Here is a 20479-nt window from a genome sequence, read left to right as displayed (position 1 = left end):
TTGCAAAATTTTATCTTGACATCAGAAAGTTCTAATAATGGATGACCTTCAGGTCATCCTTGGGCAGTGTGTGTAACATGTAAGCCTCCTTTGGTAGGGTGCTATTCCAGTACCTTGTGGAAGTCTTATTTATTAAAAGGTTGAATACCTTCCCTCAAAAGAAAAGCACATTTGTTGATGCATAGGCAAGCTGAAGATGGTTCCATCTCTTTCTTAAAGAAACAATAGTGGTCCCATACTTACAATGGTCTGATTCCATGCTGCTGGAAGATGTTACGCCTTGGGAGAACATTTATTGTCCAAGACAACTGCTGGTGTTTTTATATCATGCCAAGGCATGCTAAAGACTTGGTGTTAGTTTGGAAGAATGGACATTATAACCATTCAGTCTTGCAGAGGGCATCAGGTGCATGCACATGATGAGTAGTAATGTTTGGTAATTCCAAGTAAAATATATTTAATTAAAAAATCAAGCATGTCATTTCAAATGCTGTATCTTCTTTACCCTTGTTTGCACTACATTTACTGTACATCATGACCTACAATTTCTCATGCCCTTGGAATTGTGTACTCCTTCATCTCTGTTTTTTATTCTATAGCTTCCAAATAATTCAGAACCATTCTCAAATCATGTCTCCTATTTCATGTTTATTCTCACCTCAACTTCAATTCATATAAATTCAAAGGCCCAAAGGTAATAATTTTTAATCTGTGTATCTGCAGTAGTCAACCCCTTCCTCTTTACCTTTTGGTTGATAAGACAGATAAGACAGAGTGGCTACAAGTTTGTCATTGGTTGATTGACTGGGATGTTTGTGTTGGTGTATGCAACAATTTTCTCACTGGTTGCTGTATGTAGTTTACTTTGCCAACTGGTGACCATGACTCACATTATTAAATCTCAAGCTTTATCATGGCTTCCATCTTTAAGGGGTTACCACCATAGATATAATGAGGAGAGATTGGACAGACAAGCGACGATCACGTGCACGAAAGGAGCCATTGTTATGAGATAACTGTCAGAAATGGCATTGGTATCAACTGCGAAGACCAGCAGCAAAAAAGTCACTTCTGGTAGCCAATGCTGGGTCATCGACTGTGTCAGTTACAGGAACAAGTTCACAATAGAACAGGGGGTCACATTTCATAAATAAGAGACCTATTTTCATTCATGAAAATCTTTATGACTGTTGAGTAACCTCAAGTAAACGTGTGTTAGATCGCTGTCAACTTCACTCCTGCTTTTATATGTGATGAAATACGTAATGAAAGTTGTAATAAGCTTTTTATTAAAGCAGGGGTGTTGTTTATCCATGGTACGTGCCTACAGCACGTAAAATATTGTTCCAAATGATGAATTGTGTAGAATAAAAGTGGCTCAGTGTGCTGAAATCTACCTGAAAAGTCACTGGCATGTAGGGTTGCCATCATTCCATACAACCATGGTTATGCCTGATTATGTTTCCTACTACTTGTACTACAACACTGTACATAAGCTAGTATCATGAGGCCGAGATCCAGGCCTACTGCGGTTTTAAGTGTTAATGAAATGTTAGGGTAAAATACCGAATGGCTGGCCTCTACCGTAGCGAGACGACCTTCCCAAAAAGTACTTTAACACGACCTGTAACCCAGGATAGACATTTGTCAAGAGCCAGTGTCCGTCGAAGCAATACCTCAAGACCTCTAATTTCCTCTCGAAGTACAGTAAGTGTTTTCTCTCAAGTCACAAATTAATACTGTTGTTTCTGATTTTTGTGAAGGTGGTCATGCTACAGTGGAGGTAGCCGCCAGGTGGCCATTCGGTATTTTATCCTATTTAGTACATGTATGAGTAAGTTCTCAAACCTGGTATGAAGAGGATTCCTCCGAGTTTTAACAATCATTAATTCTGCCTCTAGAGTAAAACAGGACTGTAAATTTATGGCACATAATGTTGACAAATTGGTCAACTATATTGCTGAAGTGTATACAAACTAGCACAGCATAGAGGATTGAAATTTTTATTTCTACATGTAGTACACAATGTCATTGGTAAATGCTGAGAAGAAAATATACCAATCATTAAAGACTGCTGAGAAAATAACCATAACATAGTTGCCATATCTACAAAACTTTATGGTTTAACCAGAGAAGAAATATACCAGCAAAATTAAATATTTTTATTTCAGCATACAGTACATGTACATTTCAAATGATAGTAAATGCCACAGAAATCATTTGACAGTTTTGACGGACATCTGAGAAAACACGTTTTAAAGAGAGCAGGGTTTCCCATGAGACTGTATTGGATTGTGCTATTGCTTACATAAGAATTATCATATAGCAATGGCGCCAGGCAGTGCACGTCACAGACGGCTTTGGCTGTTATACGGTGTCCAATCTCTCCTCTCTCTATATCAATGGTTACCACTTAAAACACACCTTGCTTACTGTTTTAGATGGTGTTTAATAACGTCCTTTGCAGCATTCCTTTAACCCAACTATGTATTTGCTTTCTGCTTTTTACTCTTCATTCAATCCTTTAGTCGGTTCCATTCCCTTACCCTATTGATCACCTCTCATTCAAGAACAGAGCCTTATTAGAGTCTTAACGGTGTGACTCTGTGGGCTCATTAAAATAATGGTAGAATGAAGTGTCGATGCTTCTACCATGACCCGCTGCAGTCTTGCACGCGAGATCCTTCGAGTACATTTGGCCCCTGCTATTCACAGATTCGCCTATTCGCTGATTTTTCTATGGACTGTATACCCATTATTCAATGAAAATTCACCTATTCCCAGTATTTTTCACTGAGAAATATGCACATATTACTGTATTGTCATATCATTTTCGTGACTAAATCCTCTTTTAGTGATAAACTATTAAAATCTCGGGTATTAACTGTCAAAATAGGCACTTCTAAGCATTTTCCGAGGGTTTGAAGTATTCGCAGGTTTTAGTTATTCTCAGCAGAGCCTGGTACCTGGTACCCATCCCTCATGAATACAGGAGGTCTACTGTACATATATAGTACTTGATTATACTAGCCCTTTTGGTGTTACAGTTTTATTGTAATATTATTCTAATTATTCTCAGTACATTGTCCTAGAATAACTTTCAATGGTTTAGCGATAAATTTGAAATAAGAGACTGCAGAACCATAGCAAGCTACCGAAGTTCCAGAATGCCATTAATATTGTTGTATAGTGTTGGGAAACAAAACGAAAAGTGTTTATATTTTGGTCCAGCAAAAATCACTGGCTGGTTTGCTCTCTTAATTTATCACTAGGCATTTAATTGAAGCGTATCTGCTTCAGGAGATTTCCTATTTTGTCAATAGTTTAATTGTGGTCCAGCAATAAATACTATTGAATAAACACTTATGGTAGTATTAAAGTTAAGAAAAAATGCGTTTTACACTGTAATTGGTTTTCTCAAGTTGATATCTGTCTTCCTCCTAGCTTAAACCCATTTTTATATGGCGTCGCCTTTGTGAATGAGTCTTCTCTATTAATTTCTTTCCTGTGCCTCGTTCTCATTTATACCTTTTAATACCATATCTTCCCCTACACAATTACGCCATCTCTTTCTTGGTCTTCCCTTCTTCCTTCTACCCTGCACATCCATTTCCATCGTATGTCTTCCAACATGACATTCCTCCCTTCGTAATAGGTGTCCATACCATTGAAGCCTTCCCTCCTGTATTTTCTTTGATATTTCAACTACCTTTGTCGATCCTCATATACTCTTTTCTAATCCTATCTTCCCTTGTTACTCCCAACATCCACCTCAACATTGTCATTTCTGCTTCAACCATCTTCTCTGTTTTCCTCATACTTGCTGTTTCTGTTCCATATTACATTGCTGGTCTGACCACCGTCCTATGAAACTTTCCCTTCAATTTCAGAGGGACCTTGTCACAGAGGACCCCTGATGCAGACCTCCAGTTATTCCATCCTGCCTGAATTCGATGTCTCACCTCTTGGTCCATGCTTCCACTATCCTCTAATATGGACCCTAAGTACTTGAACTTCTGTACTTTCTTTATTTCTTCCCCACCCAATCTTATGCTACTTCCACCATCCTCAGTAATACTGGAACACATATACAGTAATACCTCGGGTTACGAATTTAATCCGTTCCGGAACCCGCTTCGTAACCTAAATCGATTTTCCCATAAGAATGTTATAAAAAGCAAATAATGCGTTCCTCCCGCCCATAAATGACCATTTCAATTCATATTTTTCCATTTATTTTTGTTCACTAAGGTTGAAAATTCGTGTAGGAATTACATAAGATTATAAAGTTGAAGAATGAAATTAAATATAAACACACTAAATTTAATATGCATGTACAGTAAAACCTGAACTTTACCTTAGGTGAGTGTGGCTGCTGGCTTGGAGACGGGAGGAGGGGAAGGAGGAGGAGGAGCAGGTTAGAGCTTGGGGGGGGAAATCTCCCTCCATGAACACTTCTGGAAGACTTTCTGGTTCTTTCTCTTGAGAGCAGCGTTCACTGCTACTAACAACTTCACTAATCTTACACTTACGCGACACTGTCGTTGTTCACAATTTTGACAAAATTGCTTTTGCCTGTTCTTTTAAATTTTATAGAAATGACCCACCCCGTTATCGATCGACAAATTTGTTGCACGCCCTGACGAAGCCTTATTTAGGTAATTTTTCTCAATAAAACTCCACAATTTCCCAGTGCTCTCACTTACGGAATCTCCTGCCAGCTGCTTCTCGTTTATCTGAACCATAAGCAAATTTTCTACGTCGTCGAGAATACGAGGCCGTTGTTTCGTCAATACTGTGACACTTTTCGATACTTTACTGGCTTTAATTTCTTCCTTTTTCTTCAAAAAAGTGCAGAATGTTGATTGCGACCGCTTGTAGAATGCTGCAATGTCTTTCACGCGCTCGCCTTTATCATGCATTTGGAATATTTCCTTCTTCATTTCGACCATAATCATCTCTTTCTTTCTCGTGCTTTCCTTCTTGCTGCTTGCCTTCGTCATCTTGGGAGCCATTGTCTTTATTATTTGAGTAATAATAACGTACAAACACTATCACGGAAACACAACACGTGTGCAAATCACTATGCAAATTTGAGAGCGTATCACAGACAAATGCGTTCAATCTTACCGCCACCGAGAGAGTTAAAGAATTATGGGGGAAAAGGGATGCGTGGGAGGAAGTCACGTGACCCTCGTTGAGTTTTGGCAAAGAAAAATGCGTTCGCAGATCCCACGCTCATCTGATGTAAACAATGCAGGCTGCCCACAAGGGAAATTCACACATTCGTATTCCGAGCGAAATTCGGATTCTAGGATGAGGAAATCACTACTTAAGTTAAAAAAATTTGTATATTAATCGGTTCGTAACCCGTTGTATTACTGTATTTGGTTTTTTATCTGCTTATTCTCATTCCTCTCTCCTCAAGTGCTGCTCTCCACGTCTCCAACCTCTCCTCCAACACCTCCCTCCCTCCCCTCTGAACACAACACAATGTCATCCGCATATAATATGCACCATGGCACTGCTTCTCTAACATCCCTGGTCATTACATCCATCATGATGAAGATGAATGGGCTAAGTGCTGACCCCTGGTGTAATCCAACTCTTATCTCAAATCCATCCATCTTTCCAACACTGCTTCTCACTCTAGTATACACATTCCTGTACATCTGAATCATTCTGACATACTTTTCCGGCACCATCTTCTTCCTCAAACATCTCCATATTTCTTGCCTTGGCACTCTGTCATAGGCCTTTTGAAGGTCTATGAATACCAGATGCAGGTCTCGTTGTTTTTCTCTGAATTTCTTCATCAGCTGCCTTATGCAAAATATTCCATCCGTTGTGCCGCTTCCCTTCATAAATCCTAACTGTTCCTTCCCTATTCTCACTTCCTCTCTCAGCCTACCATCTATTATTCTTTCCAAAATCTTCAATGTGTGAGACATTAGTTTGATACCTCTATAATTACTGCATTCCTGGACATCACCTTTACCTTTAAATATAGGTATCAATATGCTTTCCCGCCATTCTTCTGGTATCTTTTTCTGTTCAAATATTTTTACGATCAGATCATACAAGGTGTCTACCCCTTCCTCTCCTAAGGCTTTCCAAACTTCGACTAGGATTAAGTCAGGTCCTGTTGCCTTCCCATTCCTCATTCTTTTTAAGGCTTGTATCACTTCATCCCTAGATATCCCCATTACCATTCCCATGTTTACTTGTCCATCCTCTCTTACAAGTCTTTCATTTTCTTCATTTAGCAGTTAGTTGAAATACTCTTTCCATCTTTTCAGGATGTCTTCTTCCTTTTTAATGATTGTACCATCCCTATCTTTCATTTGTTTACTTTTGACAGTTTGAGGATCTTACTCAACCCTTCCTTGGTTTCCAGTTCATTATAAATCTTTTCATATGCCCTTGTCTTAGGTTGAGCTACCACCCTTTTTATTTCTTTGTTTCTTTCTCTTAATCTTTCTCTGTCCTCCTCCAGCTGTGACTCTTCAAATCTCTTTCTTTGGCTCCCTTTTACCCTTCACCACTTCCCCCACCTCTTCCCCTAGTATTTCCTTTCCATGTCTTCTAATCACTGATGCATTATGCCTCCACCATTCTCCCAGCACTCTTCTCCTGAACTCTCTCTTTTTATCATTATCTCTCCCTAACAATTTATACCATTTGATTTTCTTTACCCCATTCGTTTTCTTTTCTCTTTTCATCTTTAAATTCATACAAAGAAGCCTATGTTGGGGGGCCAAGTGGTCACCTGGGACAACTTTGCAATTACTAACTTCCACCGGCCTTGATCTATTGTCAAGGAGGTAGTCTATTTGTGTGCATCTACAGCCACTCCTGTATGTTATCAAGTGCTCCCTCTTCTTTTTGAAGAATGTATTCACTATTGCCATATCAAAAGATATGGCAAAGTCTACTATACTCTCTCCTTCTGGGTTTCTCTCCCCGATCCCATATCCTCCATGCACACGTTCAATTACATCCTTTTCATTTCCTAAATGTCCATTAAAGTCTGCCCCCCCTACAATCCTCTCCTGCTCTTCCAGTCTTGTGTTACCTCATTCATTTCATTCCAAAAACGGCTCTTTTCTTCCTCTGTGCAGCCCACTTGTGGAGCATAACCACTAATGATGTTCATTGTTTCCCCTCCTTAACATATCTTCACTCTCATAATGCGGTCATTCTTTCTACTCACTTCCGTCACTGCATTCTTCATTTCCCCCGACAACACTACACCAATGCCATTCCTACCTTGCTCATTTGCTCCACTATAAATTAGCTTGTAGCCATCACCCGTTCTTTGGTTTTATTAACCTTCCATCAAGTTTCCTGCACACACAAAATATCTACACTCTGTATCCTCATCAACTCCACCAGCTCTCTTTCTCTTCCTGTCATAGACCCAATATTGAGCTGGCCTATTCTGATCACATTTAGAGCTCGCTTCTTTAGATCCACCCGCTCATGATGCAGTAGCCCTCGCCTTGTCACAGTTGATGTCTGTAAACAAAGTAAATGTGGGGTTATAGTTTTTTGTATTTATTTATTGGCATGTATGGTCACTATATTGTACGTAAAGCAAAATCTAAGAGTGAAGACAGTGGCAGATTTAGCAGAACTGAAATAAATGTAGGTTTCCTTTAAGGATCAGCTCTGAGTCCTGCATTGTTTATCTTAGCAATAGAGGGTGCTGCAATTCAGTGCAGAAAGGGGTCTCCTGGGAGCTCTGTATGTATGAAACAGTATTAGTAGCTGAATACAAAGAGGTCTTAAACATGTTCAAATGATATTAATGGATGTATAGTCTCACATAGTAGTAGTAGTAGTAATAGGTTTTGGGCAGTTGATGGATTTACTCATGGTGAGTAACAATGTTAATGTGCCACTGGTTTTTGGGGAATGGGGTGGGAAAGAGGTGCCATTACTTCTACAGCCCATAAGATCACTAATGGGAACTTTCAGACTGGTTAAAATCAAAAGCAGGCAGCTCATGAGCTAGTTGTGATCTTGACTTCAAGGAAGTATGTAGTACTGTCTCTCTCTCACATGACCTCTTACTTTATATTTGCCCATGAATATACCAGGGGTTGCTGTTGGTTTAAGTTATTTTGTTTTATAATAATATGTCAGTTTTAATTGTAATTTTGCAAAAAAAATATAAGGAAAAACATGTACGTATAATCCAAAAAAGTGGCTGCATCTTTGATCTCTGTAAATTTACGTAAATACGTATTTTACAACAAATGTGCTCAGAATTTAACTGATTTTAGTTCTAATCTGTTTTGATATTGCAGGAGCTCTAATTATAATTTTACAAAATAAAATAAATGTATTTATTAGAAAAAAAATTTATAACTTGTTAAAATTTACGATTGTCTTGTAAAAGATGCCCCACAAGGGGTTGTAGCAGTCATTTTCAACTTCTCGTAGAAGTTAGGGAACATTTTCTAGAATTTTTTTTTTATACCTTTTGCATTTGCATATCTTCCTCGTTCTATTGATGTGTGATTTTTCTTAAATTGGCTGACCTCAAAAGTTTACCCAGCTTGGGGTACTGCATAATGAATTTTTATACCTGGCTCTTAAGGATTAATATTGAAGTGGAGGTGAGAGATTTTGAAATCGGTACAATATTGTAAGTGAAAATCAGCTTACAGTGACCAGAAGGTAAACTTGAGGAAGAATCCACTTAAGAATGTTTTCATGTGTATACTGAGGGAGAGGTCTTGGGGTTAAATGCAGATCTGTGTTTAGAAGGTAATGGTTGGGGTCACAGGTTTTGCTCAGAATTGCAAAATGTAAATGAAATAAGAGATTTGTGATGACTGGAAAGCTGACGAAAGACAGAGTCAAGAAATGGAGGAAGAGGATGGTGTTATGGTGGATTGGCAAACCATGGAAGAGGTAAAACATTTCCATGCATATAGAATGTATACTGGATTATGCAATTGGTATTGAGAAGACTGTAGGGAAAGTATCAAGAGTATGGGTGATATAAACGACTGCTGAAAGTCTTGTAAATAAAAAGTTTTTTTCATCAATACCTGTAAAATCTGTTCAGATTTATCACATGCACAAGGCTTTTACTTCAGAGTGTAGTATCGACGTGCTTGCTTACAAAGAAAATGGGAGAAATCTTGAAAAGCTTTAAGTAAAAATGCTAGATTTATATCTGGATTTTTTGAAAGATATTGCAAATAAGGAAGTTGCTCATAGTTGTGGTGTCCAACAGTCAGAAAGTATGCTTGGCCCTTTTAAACTGGGATGGTTTGGCCATGTAATGAAAATGGATATGATACAAAAGTAACAGAAGAATGTGGAGAGAATTTATTACTACATGCCTTCATTTAAAGGAAGACCAGATGTAAAATATAATTTGCACTCATTATATCTTTGTTCAGTTCTTTCATATTTCATATGTGGACAATATGTTCTGTGGAAGCTTGCTTTACAAGTTTGCTGCCTTTTTAGTTTTAGTAGAATTCCACACTAATTTTAATGATAGTTTGTATTGTTAAATAATTTTTTTTAAGTAAAATGATTAATTATGTTATGAAGCATAATTATGTTATGAAGCATCATTATCATCATAACTATCATTAATAATATGGGGACATTATTGCTGTAATTGTGAGTTCCATTTTAGAATGAAGAGTGAAGTCCTCCACTAAGGATTCAAAGGAATTTCCTTCGCATGACATTCTTATTGATGTTAAGCTGCTAAATGCCACAGGTGATCATGAATTATATATCGGTATTGATTACTCCAACTTTAGCTCCTTGTGCGACGTGTACTTAGACTCAGTTGTGTCTTTACAGTTGTGGGAGAGTTTGTTGAGATTCTGGTATCTTTCTTCACTGCCATGTCTGTAGGAGATACGATGTAGAGAGGAAATAGGAAAATATTTGTTATTCTGCATTTCATTACTGATAAATATGGGTTGGAAATGTTTCTCTGAAAATATCACACTGAAAAATCTCATGGAAATGTTGAGCCCTTAAATATTTATCCTTTAGTAAAGTTTAAAATTGAAAAATAAAGGAATAAGGTAAAAAGCAGGATCCAATTGACAGTAATTCCTAAGTAACTACAGTCATGATAACACAGTTACTGCCATGTATGATTGAGGTAAATATTCTTTTTGTTTCGTATTATTTTATAAAGCAAGAAATAAACCTTACAAATAATTACAGTATCACTAAGAGCTAGATATTTGATTTCAATACATTTTGCAAGAATGGTACCATGAATAAGAACAGGTTAAACAAAAAAGTTGTTTTAAAATATACAAACCTTTGTTTTTTTTATATGCATTAGTTCTTAATGTAATTTGTATTGGCCATTTAGCATCATTCCTTTATTTTTTTATTGTGTTGAAATGGACCTATCATTTTTACGTATTTGGAACACATTTGAAATTTATGTTTTAAAAGTAGGTGGTTTTTGTTGTATTGAAAATATGATATCTAAAATATACATCTTGCTTTTGAAATCTTACTTGTGAGACATGAATGAGTTAGAGGATTATGGAGCAAAAGCCCCTTCTCATGTCAGACTTTGTTGAGTAACAGCTACATTATTACAGTGGTTTCTGTGAGGCTACTTTTTAAATGTTGAAGCATTTTACAATTAAATTTTTAATGGCATTAGGTTAGATTTTGAATGACATTTAAAGTGTAGGTTAGGTCAAGCAAGACAGTATAAGGAGCTAGTGTTGTCTGTGGGATATCTTCATTGTTCAAATGTAGGCTATACTGTAGGGGCTTTGTTACTTATCAGATTATGACCAATCATCCACTCCGTATATGCATGAGTCATCAAATGCCACAGATTCCTTGTTTTACAATCTTTTATTGTTTTTACAGGTTTTTCAATTAGTGCTAGAAGATTACCTATTGTTAAGACCTCAGGTTTGTTAGCTATGAAAAATACAAATTGATTATTAAAAGATGTCATTATGCCTTTTTGCAGAAGGTAAACTCCAAAGTATCAAAAACTGTGGGGATACTGTTTACAATTTATTATTTCAGCTTCAGCATTGAGTGTTATATCTTGTATATCATTGACTGGAAAAATTAAATTTGAAATTAAAAATAAGCTGTTATTCGTGTATCAGATCTAAGAATGCTACTGTGTGTAACGAACAATTATTTTATGATTGACTATCATGTGCAAGGACCTGATGCCATTATGTTTTTCCTCCATAGTTGTCCTTTTCTGCTACGACTCCTCGGAGGACTCACGTTCGGCTGCTTGGCTTGCTTGGCATCATATTAACAATTGCAACATTTTGTCTTTTAATATGCGTTGTTGTTGGCTGTCACTCTGGCATAAATACCTTTGCTTTTATGGTTGCCGAGGTAAGTAACTTAGTGTTATGTTTAATTTTACGTAGGAATTCTGTTTATACCGTGATATTGTTTAAAGTTTAATGGCAAGATTTGTTAAGTACAAACTTACTTTATTAATTTTGGCCAGTGATTTCTGTTGAAAGTCATTTTTGGTTTTTGAGTGATACTGCTGCTGTTGATATTTCTTAGCGTACTATACTTGGTTAATCCTTTTTTAATCCGAGAAACAAAGTGATTGCAGGAATAGATTTGAAAGATATGATTTAGATATAGTTAGTATCTTAACTTGTTTTCCAAATAATGTTTGAATGGTTAGATGAATACATGTTATTTTTAGATAAATATATTAATTACTAATTCATTGTGTACCATTTGTTTTGGGGGGATAAAATTTGTCTGAAAGAGTGAGGTGGATGGATGCAAAAAATAAAAAAACTTTTGTAAAGATATCAACTGCATTGTTTGGATTATTTAGTTAGATGTTTTCAATATCCAGTTGAAATTAGCATGTTTTTCTTACCTAGTTGTAGTTAACAAATAATGAGGAAGTCTAGTTTAAATCATCCTTGAACATCTGTTCGAAATGCTTTTTTCAGTGCATACTGTTGATTGTGAGGACTCTATATGTGATAACACGCTACAGCATCTACCTCTGGGATATTTCGCATGAAGGACTTTGGGAAAAGAGAGGTATGGCAGAGCTTTAGTTGATTGTGTGAATAAGTCCGTATGATAAATGGGTACTTTGCAGTACAGTACATTGTAACCATTCTAACTGCAGGTGATTACATAGTAGAATAATTAGCAAGGTAGTATGCAACCGAAACATTAATACACTGAATTATTTTTTCACTGATCATTAATTTAGATTGAATGTTATGTCTAATTTCATGAGTAGCAGAAAATACTGATTTTTATGGTTGAGAAAGTCTGATACAAGGAATCAGTGCTGTACATTTTCATTTCAAGCTGTAATAATTGTATGCATTAAATCATTTTTTATTACTGGAACCTAATGTATTTAAATCATGCTATGTAATGAATATTTTTTGTATCTTGATGTGGCTAAGTGTCCTTGCTTCCACACTGAACTTCTTATCTTGTATGTTTGATGCTGTATCAGAACTTTAGTCAAGGAGAGTGTAAATTAGCTGTTTCAATACAGTACGGTACATTGCTCTTTGTGAAGACTTGAAAATTTTTGTATTGTTTTAATGTTGATTATAACGATAATGGATAATCTACTGCAATGTTGTAGGAACAGTTTCAATGAATTACACTGCATTAGCGTGTCTGTTGGTGTGCATTTTCTTTTAATCTGAAATTTGTGTAGCTCTTATTTAGGAACATGGTTCAGTTTGCTCTTTTCTGAGCGTACATACTTCTTTTGTCTCATCACTTACCTCACCCACATGTACGACTTGTAGGGCGCTATGTGTATATGACGGAGCTCGTGTTTGAACTGAGTGAGTTGGTGATCGATATGGTCCATCACATCCACATGCTGGTGTGGGGTAACATGTTCCTGACTATGGCCTCCCTGGTGATATGTATGCAGTTGCGGCTACTGTTTTACCAGTTACAGCACAAAGTCAAGTCACACCGCAACTACCTCAGGGTCTTGCAACTCATGAATATGTGAGTATTGTTTGTATGTAATCGGTTTTCATAAGTTTTTTTTTTTTTTCTTTCTTTCTTTTTTTTCTGAAACCCTGGTATGGTAGCATATAGTTTATGTACTGTAGTCCCTCATTATTTGCATACATATTCAGTTATCATCCTCATCACATGATTTGTAGAAATTAATGGCTTCTCATTATTCCAACCTGTGTTGGCTGTTTTGTTAAGGCATTGCTTGAGATTCCAAAGTCATTTGATGTTTATTGAATTTTGGACTGTAAATGCAGTTCAGAAGCATGTTGCAGGAAGCTAAGTTGAAAGAAGTTTCCTGCCACAGAACTTTGGTGTTATTCTGGTATGTGAAGGAGTACTTTACATGCAGCAGATAATGAAATGTTTATTGCTCCTCAAGCATTAAACTACTAATAAGGTACAAGTAAAAATATTATATTTTTTCATTCATCATTACTTAGGTATCCAGAGATAAGTGGAGTAGATATACTGTCTGAAGAAAACACCTGTGCAATATGCTGGGAACACTTAGAGAGCGGTCGCCGTCTTCCATGCTCTCACCTTTTCCATGCATCTTGTTTGTTAGCCTGGTTGCATCAAGACCCATCATGTCCTACTTGTAGACATAAATTGCATAAACCAGAACAGGTAAGTAGTGTACAAGTGCTAATAGCAATGGAACTGATGCATTGATGCTTGTAGGTTATGTCAATGAACTGTATCACTGTTATTACTTGGAAGTAATAAATACATAAATGCTTTTGTTTTTTACTTAGTGTAGTTTTTAGGTGTCTGCTTGAAGATTTGCTATACGTACAGTAGATAGATATTTCAGATGTATAAATTATTTACTTTGTGAATTGTCTGACTGAAATAATTTGATGGATTCATTCAATTTTCAGAACGATGCTCCCTCTTTACCCAGTTCCATCTTGGAAGGCCTTTTGCCCTCTGGAGAGGAAAATCCACTCATGAGGGATGAAAATAGAGGCGATGTATCTCACGGGGGTAATGGAGGTACATTTCCTTCTCCGGCAGCTCCTGAAGGCTCTCCAGGTACTGCTGGCTGGAGATATGTATCTTGGCTGCCAAGTTTTAGCGTTGAGCAGAATCACACACAACTACCCCGCCATCATCAAGCGAATTCCCAGCCAGCATCTACTTCCCAACTTGATAACTTAGCCAGACAGGTAGGATATGAAACCATTCTGTGCAGATTAAGCTCTAAGGTCCATGAAATTCAGAAATGAGACTGCTATCAGCTTTTTATCAAAGTTATATTTCTTCCCACAGGAATACTAATCATTGCCTTTTATGTGGGAGTATTCCTGAGTGGCAAACTGGAATTGGCAGTTGAAACTAGTTATCACAGTAGTTAAGTGGTAGTAGATGGGTGAGTAGGGGAAACTACCTCTCACCTGCCATTGTCAGTTTTTCTTCAGTGGAAATCAAGCAAGAAAATTTTGCGGCTTCCCTACCAATTGTTAAAACTCTTCCCTGGTCTTTATATTTACTTTATATATGGTGAATTATGTTGGTTTATATCATGGTTGTCTCTGAAAAGTGAACTTTGGAAATGTTAAGGATTTGAGTGAGCAGGTGGTTTCTTCATGTCCTCTGTGTCTGTGGATTCCTACCAGTTTTGTTCCTTCTGTGTATGATCTACAATCCTAACTTGTCAAGTATTCAAGTTAGTCCCCTTTTTGAATTTTAGCCTAGCCTAACTTTCTTTACACAAATGTGTAATCTACCACCTTTACGCATTCTCCAATACCAGTATACTCCAGAAATCACCTTTGATCAACAGCACAACAAGACTTACGACCCAAAAACTCCTACCCGACAGAGAGCTCTCTCCTACCAACTAAACAGCACACGCACGTGTCTCCTTCTGCCCCATATTGTTGTTTACATCCAACAGACACCATCTGTCTTCTATGACGTCACAACACAACTTAAATACATCAACAGACACCTTCTAAAATCAACCATATGCTCTCCAAATGGTTGGACACCCACCATATTTTGACAATGCATAAAACACAAATAACATTTATACAATATATAATCACACTTATCTCTTTCTCCCTCCCCTCCGACTGTTTCTTAACCTAGTCCCCTCTTAATTTCCTTCATCCTCCAACTCTTTACCCTCTACATAATTTCTAATACTGAAACTCCTACTTTAGTTAATACATCAGCCACTTGCTCTTTTCCTTTTATCCATCTCACCTCCTTTATTTCCCCAGATTCTATAGTTTGCCTTATTGCTGCAATATCTATTTTAAATCTTACCACTTACACCAGTGCTCAATTTGATGGCGGTCATTAGTGTTTTACTATCAGTATTAACCAAAGCTTCTAAATTTCTCCTTCCTACTACCTCTTCCCACAAATGTTTGAAATATATCAATCCTTCTATAGCCTCCCCAACACTCAGGGCTTCGGCCTCATTGGTGGATTTTGCCACTCCTGGATTTCCTAGACGTCCACCATATGGGATTTCTCCTCTTCCCATCTGTCAAGGATATGATATAACCCAGTTGAGAATGGCCATCTTCTATGTTTCCAAATGAAGCGTCTGCATAGGCTTCCCAATAAATCTTTTCTTCTTCCATCTCACTTACTGTAACTTCGTCCATCATGCTCTTAGTTTTTATCAATTTTAATAAGCTTTTTCATATCCTGAGTTGTTCCTTCCTTAAATGCTTTACTTAATTCGCTAACATCGTATGATATTTCTGGCATGGTATGTAGCGATACCCAATTCAGCTGCCCTACCACTGCTCTATACTTGGTTAACTCCTTTTGTTCTAGCACTATTACCCGTATATTTTCTAGCCTCTGGTTCTCTTATAGAATTTATATACTGCCACTTCTGCTCTATTACTACTCCTGTATACTTAAACCTTTTACGTGTATACACAAAATGCCATTCAATTTATTGTCCTTTTTCCAAAAGAATATATTAGGTTCTAGTCTACTTCTCTCACCTTGAAGCTCCTTCACTACTTTCACCACTTTACAATACCATACTTTTGCTGCGTCCTTGAGCCCATAGACGGTTTTCTTCAACTTCCATAATCGCCTCCAACCATCTTCCCTTTGTGGCTTTAAATACACTTCTCTGTGTATCTCGTCACCTTGTAAATATGCAGTTTCACATAAGTGACTTACCAAACAATTACACTAGCTTTACGCTTTCTTACTTGGCAGTCGAAAATTCAAATTCCTGGCGGCGGTAGCAGCGCTGCCATTGTTTGTGTAGGTGATACAGGTCCCGCCCACTTTCGGGAATACCTGGTACTGCTGAGCTTAGACTTCAATTCATTTTCTGCCGGCCACGGGATAACACTGGTGGTTCGTTGTTGCAGTGGACTTTCATCACCATTGTGGATTTTTTCTTTTTGGTGATGTACAATTTCTTGGTTGGCTTTTTTGCTTCATCAGTTAGCTGCCTAGTTATTAACAAGTTATTAAGAAGATGTCTGATGCTAGTTCTTCTTCAGTTAGGTTTTGCAGCAGTGGCTGCAAAACTAGATTAGCTAAACTATGTTACGATCAGCACTCCAAATGTGTGAAATGTAGGGGTCAGTGCTGTAGCAAGGAATTAACTTGTGATGAGTGCTGTAGTTTAGATGAACAAGGTTGGAAGACTTTTCAAGCTCATTTGGATAAGATGGACAAAGATAGGAAAAGGAAAGAAGCTCATATAGAGTGGGTAGTAAAACTAGAGTAGAGTAAAGACAACTCCCTTGCCTTTAGAGGCAAACAAACCGTCTCTATTTTCTCCACTTTTATCGAATATTTCACCTATTGATAGTCCTCCAACTTCAATACCAATTACTCCAGATCAGGTATCCCATGTTTCCGATCCCAACACCATTTCCTTGTTAGAGTCCAAGATGGACAAGAAATTTGAGTTCTTGACAAAATCTGTTATGGATTTGGGTATGTCGTTTTCGTGGGTTCGTAGAGAAATCAGTGAAAAGGCCAGTGTTAGGCCGAGTGTCAGTGTCGTGTCTAAGGAGGCGGCTGTCCGTTTCCCCTGTTCTCCTAGACGAAGGTCCCTGTCCCGCTCCCCAGCTCCCGGGAGAAGACATACCAGAGGTCGAAGGGAGACTGGGGGAGTTTGCCCGCGGTCAGTCGCCGACTCCGTCGATGTAGTCGACTCGCGAGTGCCCAGGAAATGCCGCTGGAAAGGCGTAGATATCAGTGATGCGCAGTTGTCGTCCGACTTGGAAGTGCAGTCGCCTGTGTCGAGGCGAAAAGTGTGGAGTGATTTAGTGTCGTGTCCTTTGAAGAGACATGCCCAGCGTACAAGAGGGGTGTCGCCGCCTGTTAAGAAATCCAAGGAGTACTGGAGTCCACAACCTTCCTGCAGTTTTGCGCCGGACCAGTTTTTCCGGGAAGATCATCAGTCCTCTTCGGATAGCGTAACTTCGGACGGAGTTAGACGCTTACGCGCTTGCGAGACTGACTCGCCTCGTTGTGTATCGATAGGAGTTTCGACTCATTTGCCTCAAATGTCTCGAGCTGTTTTGACTCGTTCGCCTCATTCGCGTCGAGCTGCTTCGACTCGTTCGCCTCATACGTCTCATGTTGTTTCGACTCCCAGTCGTTCGTTTTCAAAGAAAAGCCGTATGACAGCCACGACTTCGTCTTCACCAAATGATGATTCAAAGGCCAAACCCTTGCTAGAGGATTCCGCTTTGGGTCCCTTTAAACATCAACTTCAAGAATTGATGGTCTTTTTGAAGAAGACAACGAGCCAGACGGAAGAGGATGGCGGGGTATCGGCCGTCCTGTCGGAAGAGGAAACTCAAGACCAGGATTCGAAGCCCTCTTCTGCTTATTCTAGTCTGTTAAGGTTTCTTTTACAGACTTATCTGGACTTTTTTGAACCAGCTTCGCCTTCTTCACCTCCGTCGATGTTTGTGAAGAATAGGAGATCAGCGCCTTTGGGGTTACCAAAACCAGTTCTTTCTCAGTCCTTGAAGAAAGCACTGAAGGAAGTAGAAGAGTGGCTTGCTAAGAAGAGGGAGTGAGGCAAGGCTTCATTCGCCTTCCCTCCGTCGAAGCTGCAGAATAAAACCTACAGGTTTTATGCGACAGGAGAAGTTCCTTCTTTGGGAGTTTCTGCCTCCTTCCAAGGAGACTTCTCCAGTCTTGTGGACTCTCACAGAAGAGCAGCGTTCTCGGCTGCAAAAGTGTTGTTCTCTTGACCCGAGTTAGATCACCTGGTGAAGAACTTATATAAGGTGATTGAAGTCTTCAGTTTTCTGGATTGGACTATTGCAGCGTTAGCCAGGAAAATTGAAGATTGCCAGTCTCTAGATGAGGATTTTTCTGCTGACTGGCTCAATGTGTTGTCCTGTGCGGACAGGGCAGTGAGAGACGGTTCAGGGGAATTGGCCGCCCTATTCACTATGGGAATACTAAAGAAGAGAGAACAGTGGTGCTCCTTCACATCTCTAGGAGTAACCATGACCCAAAAATCTGCTTTGTTGGTCTCCCTCGAGTAAATCTCACCTGTTTCCAGAAGAAACCATAGAGCATGTGCTGTCAGACCTCAAGAAAAAGTCCACCAAAGATCTTTTTCAGTCAGCAAGAAGACCTAAGGAACCTCCAGCGACAGGAGCCAAAGCTTATCATCTACAAAAGCATCCCTTGTGAGGAGGTAAGTCGAGGTGGCAGCAGAGACCAAGAACTAATCTACAAACCAACTCCAAGTCTACCAAGAAACCTTCCTTTAAGACAGAGAAATGATCGGAAGGTCCTTCACACACCCGTGGGGGCAAGACTCCACGACTACTGGGAGGAATGGAGTCGAAGAGGAGCAGAACAGTGGGTAATTCAGGTGCTTCAAGAGGGATATGTGATCCCTTTTACGCAGGATCCACCACTGTACAATACACCTGTCTGTTTGACAGCATACTTGACATGATCAACAAGAGCTTTGGCTTTAGCCAAAGAAGTAGAAGAGCTCATCAACAAAGAGGCCATAGAGGAGGTAACAGACACGAACTCCCCAGGGTTTTACAACAGGCTCTTCGTAGTCCCCAAGGCATCAGGGGGGTGGAGACCGGTGTTGGACGTAAGCGCTCTGAACCTCTTCGTTCGGTAATGTCGGCCATCCAACCGGGCGACTGGATGGTATCTCTCGACATGAAGGATGCATACTTCCATGTCCCCATCCATCAGAACTCCAGGAAGTTCCTGAGATTCGTTTTCAAGAAGAGAGTCTTCCAGTTCAGAGCCCTCTGCTTCGGTCTGTCAACCGCCCCTCAAGTATTTACTCAGATTCTCGCTCCTCTGGGAAAGTGGCTGCATTTGATGGGGATCAACGCAGCTTTTTACTTAGACGACTGGCTCCTGAGAGCCAGATCCAGTTGTCAGTGTGTGAAGGACTTGCAGAAGACGCTTACTTTGACACAACAATTGGGTATCATAGTAAACATGGAGAAGTCCCAATTGATTCCAACTCAGAGGATTCTCTATTTAGGGATGACACTAGACTCTAGCTTTTCGGGTTTTTCTCGCCCCGAAGAGGATAGAGTCCTGCCTGTCGACAGTCCAGCAGTTTCTGGTTCACCCGTCCTGCTCAGCGCTCGAATGGATGAGCCTACTCGGGACCCTGGCTTCAGTGGAGAGTTGTCAGGTTAGGACGCCTACACATGAGGCCACTGCAGTTCTTCCTGAAAGCAAATTGGTCTCGGAAGACACAGTAGGACTCACTAGTTTTCCCCCTGACAGAAGAGATAAAGATGGATCTTCATTGGTGGCATTCAAGGGAAAGATTACAAGAAGGAATCTCCCTAGTCGTGTTGAACCCCGACCTGCAGTTCTTCTCAGATGCCTCAGGCAACGGATGGGGGAGCCCTCCTAGGTGACATGAGAGTATCAGGTCTGGACAGAACGAGAAAAGACTTTGCACATCAATGGGAAGGAATTGAAGGCCATTCTCTTAGGGCTGCAAGCGTTCAACCACTTAGTCACCGGAAGAAACGTAGCGGTCTACTCGGACAACACCACAGCATTGTCATATGTACGAAAGCAGGGAGGGACCCACTCTTTCTCTCTCACCAAGATAGCCGAAGATCTCCTCACCTGGACGAACAAGAAGAGGATCACCCTTTTTCCAAGATTCGTGCAAGGGGGAATGAACGTACTTGCAGACGAACTGAGTCGGGTAAATCGGGTGTTACCAACAGAATGGATTCTGAACGAGTGTGTGTGTCAGGACCTCTGGAAGCTTTGGGGAAGACCGTCGATAGATCTGTTCGCCACATCGAGGAACAATCGCTTTCCCATTGTCCGTTCTCCGATTCCAGAAACCACTAGCGTGGAGAACATATGCGATGCTGCTAGATTGGACAGGACTGGACATTTACGCTTTTCCTCCCTTCGGGATGATAAGAGAGGTCTTAAACAAGCTTCAATCGCACCAGAATGTGATAATGACCCTAGTAGCGCC

General features: G+C 39.4%; 1 protein-coding gene across 1 annotated transcript in view; it reads left to right on the top strand.

The window, feature by feature from the left end:
* The window catches only part of LOC135195523 (E3 ubiquitin-protein ligase AMFR-like), an 83475-nt gene that overhangs the window by 15842 nt on the left and 47154 nt on the right, over positions 1-20479 (top strand). The window contains exons 3-7 of the mRNA XM_064221762.1: positions 11227-11379; positions 11967-12060; positions 12798-13008; positions 13464-13650; positions 13905-14192. Of these exons, the coding sequence (XP_064077832.1) occupies positions 11227-11379; positions 11967-12060; positions 12798-13008; positions 13464-13650; positions 13905-14192 (933 nt within the window). The remainder of the gene's footprint in view (positions 1-11226; positions 11380-11966; positions 12061-12797; positions 13009-13463; positions 13651-13904; positions 14193-20479) is intronic.

Source organism: Macrobrachium nipponense, chromosome 16, assembly GCF_015104395.2.
Source record: "Macrobrachium nipponense isolate FS-2020 chromosome 16, ASM1510439v2, whole genome shotgun sequence".
NCBI classification, from domain to species: domain Eukaryota; kingdom Metazoa; phylum Arthropoda; class Malacostraca; order Decapoda; family Palaemonidae; genus Macrobrachium; species Macrobrachium nipponense.
This window is presented reverse-complemented; position numbering and strand designations above follow the sequence as displayed.